The sequence below is a fragment of the Gekko japonicus genome, unplaced genomic scaffold (genome assembly GCF_001447785.1).
Source record: "Gekko japonicus isolate JY-2015 unplaced genomic scaffold, Gekko_japonicus_V1.1 scaffold386, whole genome shotgun sequence".
NCBI lineage: Eukaryota > Metazoa > Chordata > Lepidosauria > Squamata > Gekkonidae > Gekko > Gekko japonicus.
In genome coordinates this window covers 929,798-937,758 of record NW_015163100.1, presented here as the reverse complement: position 1 = coordinate 937,758, position 7,961 = coordinate 929,798, and the positions used below count along the sequence as shown (strand labels likewise).

At 54.5% G+C, this 7,961-nt stretch overlaps 1 protein-coding gene across 1 annotated transcript in view; it reads right to left on the bottom strand.

Annotated features, from left to right (window-relative positions):
- The window catches only part of LOC107106523 (AFG3-like protein 1), an 11,480-nt gene that overhangs the window by 2,082 nt on the left and 1,437 nt on the right, over positions 1 to 7,961 (bottom strand). The window contains exons 5-12 of the mRNA XM_015406690.1: positions 7,290 to 7,440; positions 5,205 to 5,312; positions 4,673 to 4,780; positions 3,177 to 3,302; positions 2,301 to 2,411; positions 1,344 to 1,459; positions 928 to 1,128; positions 162 to 356 (exon numbers count right to left, since the gene is read on the bottom strand). Of these exons, the coding sequence (XP_015262176.1) occupies positions 162 to 356; positions 928 to 1,128; positions 1,344 to 1,459; positions 2,301 to 2,411; positions 3,177 to 3,302; positions 4,673 to 4,780; positions 5,205 to 5,312; positions 7,290 to 7,440 (1,116 nt within the window). The remainder of the gene's footprint in view (positions 1 to 161; positions 357 to 927; positions 1,129 to 1,343; positions 1,460 to 2,300; positions 2,412 to 3,176; positions 3,303 to 4,672; positions 4,781 to 5,204; positions 5,313 to 7,289; positions 7,441 to 7,961) is intronic.

Below are 7,961 nucleotides of genomic sequence, written 5' to 3'. Positions count from 1 at the left end.
ACCCCCAGCAATCCCCCCTTTTCTCCAGAAAATCTCTCCCATTTTAGCTAGCGCATGGGAGGTAAGTGAGCGAGTGACCTCAGAGTGAGCGAGTGACCCCCACGGGGGTGGGGGGGACGACAGAATGGGTCGCGTGGGAGAAGCCCGCCCTGCCTCCGTACCTTCTCCACCTGCTCGCGGCAGCTGGTCAGCAACTCCAAGGTCCTCTGGTAGGCCGCGTGAATCAAGGCGCGCACTTCCTCGTCGATCAGCTCCGCGGTGGCTTCGCTGTAGGGCTTCTCAGGGGCCAGCTCCCCCGGCTGCGGAAGGGCAAAGGAGACCTGGCCCAGCTTGTCACTCATGCCGAACTGCACGATCTGAAAGAGAGCGAGACGCCGCTGAGCCTGCGGTGGGGATGTCCGTCCCTGGGAATCTTGCCAAGGCATCACGGCCAGTGTTCCCGCTCAGCAGAGTTCGCGTGAGCTAGCTCGCAGTTTCTTAGCCTCCGGCTCACACATTCTTGCCTTTGCTCAGGAAGGATGGGGCTCCAGAGCAACCTAGTTTATACAGCAGCCGAATCGCTCGCTCACAACTTTTAATGCCCGTAGCTCACAAAGTAGGATTTTTGCTCACAAGACTCCCCAGCTGAGAGGGAGCCTTGATCGTGGCTCCCCCCAGTCTCATCCAGTTGTTCTTTTGCAGACAGCAGTGCCTGTTCCCAGGCTTTAGGCTGTAGCCACGAGAGCAAGAATCAACAGGCTTCCCACAAGACTCGATGCAGAAAGCAAACTGGGGTCGAAACGGCTACGCTGGCACGCTGGGAGCGCATGGCGGAAAAAACAAACTCTGCTCCCCTCACCTCTGAGCTCTCCTGGGGCTGCCTGCCCTGTCCCGTCCCCGCCCCGCCCCTGACCGCTCAGGCAGGTGACTCACCTCACTGGCCTTTACCTGAGCATAGGCAGACTGGGTCACCTTCCGGAGGTCATCCTGGGCACCGGTGGTGATACGGCCGAAGAACAGCTGCTCGGCAACACGGCCGCCCAGCATCATGCACATGCGGTCAAAAAGCTGCTCGCGGGTGTAGAGGAACTGCTCCCGGGGCAGGTACTGCGCGTAGCCCAGTCCTTTCCCCCGGGGGATGATGGAGACCTGCCAGACACACCCAGAAGCAGAGCCAAGGTAAGCTGAAGCGCCCTTCGGGGAACATCCAGGGGAGGTCTTCCCACACAACAAGCTTTTTGGGGGTTGCACTGAGAGCATGTTTGCCGGCAGCGTCTGTTGCCCTTCCCTCCCTCCCCCCTTCCCTCCCCGTCTTGCTCTGTGGGTGAGCTAGAAACCGGGGGGGGGGGGAGGGAGAAATGCACCTTCAGCAGGGGATCAGCATGCTCCAAGAACCACCCAACCACAGCATGACCGGCCTCATGGTAAGCCACCGTGGCCTTCTCGTCCAGCTGCAGGACTTGGGTCTTCTTCTCGAGCCCTGGAGAGGAGTAGGGAGGATGGACAGAGTGTGTGGAAAGGGCCCCCGCCCCACTGCTTGATCAGGCCCCCCACCCCCCAGAGAACTCCCAGGAAGACACCAGCCCAGCAGAGACTCCACACAATTCGGCCTTTAGAGCCCAAGGCACTGAAGTATCCTCAGTAATTGCAGAAGTTGTGAATGCCGACTTCTGTCTTTCCTGCATTGGAAACCACAGAGCGACGTCTGCCTGCCCAGCTGCTCAGCCTCCACTCCCCAGGGAAACCACCCGTCTCTTCCAATTCCCTTTTCCTAACAATGTCCCGGAGCAAAGCATCTGCAGCTGCAGATCCTTCAAAGCTTGGTCCCTCCGGAGGTCCCATCCTAGCGGCGGAGGCATTTGAGCGGGGCTGTGGCTCAGTGGCAGAAGGGCCCAGGTGCAATCCCTGGCAGCATCTCCAGTTAAAAGACCTGGCACGAGGGGATGTGAAAAAACTCTACATAAGAGCATGAAGAGCCGCTGCCAGTCTGAGTAGACAATTCTGGCTTTGATGGATTCAGTATCAGGCAGCTTCGTGTGTGTTCAGGCGTCTTCCCCTGGCCACACGGTACGTGCTACCTCTCAGCTCTGCTCAGGGTGGCTCTGAGCAAACAGAAGGCTCCAGCTGACGCTCTCGCCAAAGGCAGCAAGAGGAAAGCAGCAACAGCTTCAGCAGTCGAGGAACTGGCAAACCGGCAGGAAGCTTCCAGCACAAACACCCCCGCGGAAGCCGACACGGGCTGCTTCGACGAAACGTCCCTGGGACTGGGCAGCCTCCCCAAACCACCCCGCTTGCTCCCACGGACCAGGAGGAGCCCTCACCCCCAATGACCCTCTCGACGGCTTGCTCGAAGTGCCTGGCGTCCACGCTGGGGCTAGCGAGGCGGGCGGCAATCAGGGCAGCCTCGTTGCAAACATTGGCGATGTCGGCACCTGCAGAGAGAGAGAGAGAGGAAGGGTTGCTCGGATGCCGGCTGGCCTCCTGAACTGGCTCAGGGCAGGGCAAGTTGCCAGCAAGGAAAGGAAGCCATCCCCTAGATAGAGGAATCTTCGTTCCCTCCACTTGGAAGCATGGAGTTACAAGAAGAGGTCCCGGATCAGGAAGAAGCCAAGGCATTCAGAGAACAGAGACACTCGCTGCAAGGGCAGGCAGGCCAGATGCATGAACGCCCCATGCCATGGGATCATGTGCATCTCATTCAATGCCCTTTCCCCTTACAGGCCCTGCTCTGGATAAATCAGGGGAGCCCTCCTGTTCCTCCGCTATCACCGAGAACTGGAGGATCAGAAGGCCATTCAGTCCGATTCCCCTGCTGTGGCTCAGGATCAATGCTCTCTCTAAGCCGTGGAGTCTTGAGAGCAAAAATTCTACTACATAAATTAGTTTGCTCTGGAGCCCTCCTTCCTGAGCGGAGACAAAAATGTGTGAGCTGGAGGCTAAGAAACTGTGAACTGGCTCACACTCACTCAGCTTGGAGGGAACACTGGCCAGGATCACCTGCCCATCAGCCACCCTAGATCACCCAGATGCAATCCAGACGCCCGGGCAAAGAGCAGAGAGGCACTGAGGAAGGCTCCCCTGAGGAGGTGTGGGGGGCCTGTCACTACAACAAGTCCTACTGCTGCATGAAAGCAGCTTGCTCTTCCCATGCCCCGGGCACCCCCTACCTCGCCCTGGGTCTTTCTCTCACATCTCACCTGTGAATCCCGGAGTCCGGGCAGCCATCTTTCGAGCCAGAGCGTCCCTGTTGATGTCTGCGTCCAGTCTGAGTGGCCGGAGGTGAACTTTGAAGATAGATGCTCTGCCTTTGATGTCTGGTGGGCCTGGGGGGGGGAGACAGCCAGAGAGGTCTTCTCAGAGGTGGGAAGGGCGGGGCAGCACCTCCCTGTAACGCTCCCATTCAACAGCCCCCTCTAGATCTGAGAAACCGCCTCTCACTTGGAAAGCCCCACCAGACAACAGAATGAGGTGGTGCGGGGAATTCCCAACACGGAACCTTGCTACTGCTTTGGGAAGGTACCGGTCAGTGGAATGCAGCATCTTAGCTGGAGGCCCTCTGGGTAGGGAGCTTGCACATTTGCACATGTGGAACTCACTGCCAGTGGATGCGGTGATGGCTAGAAAGGTAGACGTCTCTAAAAGGGGATGACATAGCTTCGTGGAGGAGAGATCCATTAATGGATACTAGACACAGTGATTGAAGTGACCCTCCATACCCAAAGGCAGTGAACCTCTGAATACCAGTGCTAGGAGGTACCATCGGACTCTATGCCTTGGGTCCTTGACTACTGTGTAGGATAGGATGCTGGAACAGATGGACCCCTGGTCTCATCCAGCCTGGCACCTCTAAACAGGACCTGCAACCAACAGCTCACTTGCTCCCCTGCACGGGGCACCCAAGAGTTATGCTGCCTCTGAACACTGAGGATCTGTTTAGCTGCCACGGCTCAGCGCCACCCATAAGCCTCTTTCCTCCGGATCTGTTTATCAGGAGCCTGGCTGAGGATGCCGAAGCTCAGCTCTGGTCCCCACTGGCACTACCGGCCTTCCACAAGGAGCCAGCGGGCAATGGAAGAGGCTCCCCCTTGACCACTGTGCATTGGGAACGAAGAGGGGCAATGCCGGGGCCAGACATTTTCAGCACCAGGCGTGGCTCTGTCATTACCGATATAAATCTGCCGGTCAAAGCACTGTGCGACTGAACAACAACAAAGACACAGTGACTGACTGAAGTGAACCTCCATACCCAAAGGTAGTGAACCTCTGAACACCAGTGCTAGGAGGTACCATCGGACTCTATGCCTTGGGTCCTTGACTACTGTGTAGGATAGGATGCTGGAACAGATGGAGCCCTGGTCTCATCCAGCCTGGCACCTCTAAACAGGACCTGCAACCAACAGCTCACTTGCTCCCCTGCACGGGGCACCCAAGAGTTATGCTGCCTCTGAACACTGAGGATCTGTTTAGCTGCCACGGCTCAGCGCCACCCATAAGCCTCTTTCCTCCGGATCTGTTTATCAGGAGCCTGGCTGAGGATGCCGAAGCTCAGCTCTGGCCCCCCCTGGCACTGCCAGCCTTCCACAAGGAGCCAGTGGGCAATGGAAGAGGCTCCTCCTTGACCACTGTGCATTGGGAATGAAGAGGGGCAATGCCGGGGCCAGAGCTTTTCAGCACCAGGCATGGCTGTCATTACCGATATAAATCTGCCGGTCAAAGCGTCCTGGTCTCATCAACGCCGGGTCTAGGACATCAGGGCGGTTGGTGCCTGCAAGCACCACCACGTTTGTGCTGCTGTTGAAGCCTGCACACAAAGTAAAGCGAGATCAGAAGGGCCAGTGACGAACCAAACATCTGTGCTCATGTGGGGGCCTTTAATGTATCTGCCTTCACATCTGCATTTCCCAGAGAAATTCAGAATATCTGCTTGGCTGGTTCAGCCCTTCTGAGAGGTCATTACAGTGAAACCTTATTTTTTTTAAAAAAAAAATTCTGCTAAAACAAGCCCAGCAGCAAAAAGAACTGTCCAGACGGGAATCTCTCTGGTTACCCATGGAAGACTGGCTGAGGATGCCGAAGCTCAGCTCTGGCCCCCCCTGGCACTGCCAGCCTTCCACAAGGAGCCAGTGGGCAATGGAAGAGGCTCCTCCTTGACCACTGTGCATTGGGAATGAAGAGGGGCAATGCCGGGGCCAGAGCTTTTCAGCACCAGGCATGGCTGTCATTACCGATATAAATCTGCCGGTCAAAGCGTCCTGGTCTCATCAACGCCGGGTCTAGGACATCAGGGCGGTTGGTGCCTGCAAGCACCACCACGTTTGTGCTGCTGTTGAACCCTGCACACAAAGCAAAGGGAGATCAGAAGGCCCAGTGACGAACCAAACATCTGTGCTCACGTGGGTGCCTTTAACGTATCTGCCTTCATATCTGCATTTCCCAGAAAAATTCAGAATATCTGCTTTGCTGAGAGATCATTACAGTAAAACCTTTTTTTAAAAAAAATTCTGCTAAAACAAGCCCCCTTATCTCCTGCAGCAAAAGAACTGTCCAGACGGGAAACTCTCTGGTTACCCATGGAAGGAGAGTTGGCTTTTATTCCGTGCTTTTCACTACCCGAAGGAGTCTCAGAGTGGCTTACAATCTCCTTCTCTTCCTCTCCCCACAACAGACACCCTGTGAGGTAGGTGAGGCTGAGAGCTCTGAGAGAACTGTGAGTGACCCAAGGTCACCCAGCTGGCTTCATGTGGAGGAGGAGTGGGGAACCAAACCCAGGTCTCCAGATTAGAGTCCTGCCACTCTTAACCGCTACACCAAGATGCTCAGACTCTGGTAAATCTTAAGCAGAAAGGAGTTAAAGAGTTGCACAGTTGCCCCCAAATATACTCTGCTGCACATCTTTGCTTGAATTTCAGAGAACGCTCTTGGTTGATCTTAAAGCACCACAGTGGGTCATTTGGAGATAGTGCTGCAGAGCTACAACAGCCCAGAGAACCATGTTTGCATCTAAAAAACCCCAACACTCTAGAAATATTAATGTACAAAGCCAGGCCTGGGAAAAGAAATACGCCTCAGGCTGGGGCAAGTGAGGCTCTGTATTCTTGGTGCTTCAGGGGGGCAAGTGGGAGGGCTTCTAGTGTCTTGGCCCCACTGCTGGACCTCCTGAGGGCACCTGGTATTTTTGGCCACTGTGTGACACAGGGTGTTGGCCTGGATGGGCCATTGGCTTGATCCAACATTGGGTTCTCTTATGTTCTTACCAATAGAACACTTTCCCTATGAGGAAAGGTTAAGGCACTTAGGGCTCTTTAGCTTGGAGAAACAACGACTGAGGGGTGACATGATTGAGGTTTATAAGATTATGCATGGGAAAGAGCAGGTAGAGAAAGAGGTACTTTTCTCCCTTTCTCACAATACGAGAACTCAAGTGGGCACTCCATTAAATTGCTGAGCGGTCGGGTTAGAACGGATAAAAGGAAGTACTTCTTCACCCAAAGAGTGATTAACACTTGGAATTCACTGCCACAGGAAGTGGTGGCGGCTACAAGCATGGACGGCTTCAAAAGGGAATTAGATAAGCATATGGAGCAGAGGTCCATCAGTGGCTATTAGCCACAAGGTATAGATAGGGGCTCTGGGGCAAGTGATGCTCTGTCTTCTTGGTGCTTGGGGGGGTCGACAGTGGGAGGGCTCCTAGTGTCCTGGCCCCACTGCTGGACCTCCTGATGGCACCTGGTATTTCTGGCCACTGTGTGATACAGAGTGTTGGACTGGATGGGCCTTTGGCCTGATCCAACACTGGCATCTCTTATGTTCTTATGTTCTTAACTGGGGCAGGAGTGGGGGCCATAAATATTATGGGATAGTCAAGGTGATGTGAACAAAGAAGGTCCAGCTCATGGGTAGGTTTCACAGGAACCGGTCCCAGAATCTGAGCCACACAAGGAGGGGTGGAAGGATCAGACTGACAACAGGATCAGATGAGAGGTGCAAAAGATGAACGTCGACAGCAGGAGGAGTAGGATTCAGAACAATGGGGCCAACGGGCAGATTACTAAAACTATGAGGACAAATGTGAGGAAGGGGCAGCAAGCTCACAGTGGGAGTGGTGGCAGCGGCAGTGGCAGCAAAGTTCTGGAGACAGGCAGCCAGCCAAGCAGCTGTGAGTCTCCCCCAGACCTGGGGCTAGTCACAGACACCTCAGCAACATCAGGGTATCTGTTTAGGCCGAGACTGAAGCCTCATCCTGCTAGCCAGGGTCTCTCAGCCTCTTTCCCATGGGCTCCTGCCTGGCAGTGCGGAGCAGTTTACGGGACCCTTCAAGCTCACCCTAGCAGGCCCAACGCCAACAAACATCTCCAGGAACTCGGAGCCATTCACTGTGATGAAGGGGACGTTGGCTTCCCCAGCAGTAGCTTTGGCCAAGAGGGTTTTCCCTGTGCCTGGAGGGCCGGTCAGCATTGCACCCTGCAAGAGAGAGTGGGCAGAGAAAAACAGACGGCTCCGGAACAGTTCATAAATGGCTATCGGCTTCCTTACATGACTCACATACTTCTGTAACTCCCCCCAAACCAGCCATTCCCCAGAAGACCCCAGTAAAATATTGCCGGGGTCAAAGGTTCTAGCCACAAATGGACCACAGTGACTCAGTCAAGGTTGCACCCCACCAATATTCACTGTGAAAAAATTGATTCAAGTCCAATGACAGTCCACAAATTTGCTGCTGCTTCTTTTTGTTTCTTTATTATACGTCATGCAGTGCTGCTGCTGCTGCTTCCAACAATTGTCATGCGACTACAGATTTCCCAGGTAAACAATCTGTTTCCCTCAATGCTTCATCAGATCACTTTATACTCGGAGCTGTTTTACAAATAAATTACAATATAGTTACAATTCTTATTCATTTGTGGACTGTAATTGGACTTGAATAAATTTCTTCACAGTGAACACTGGTGGGGTGCAACCGGGGTCAAAAGTTCCAGCTTCCA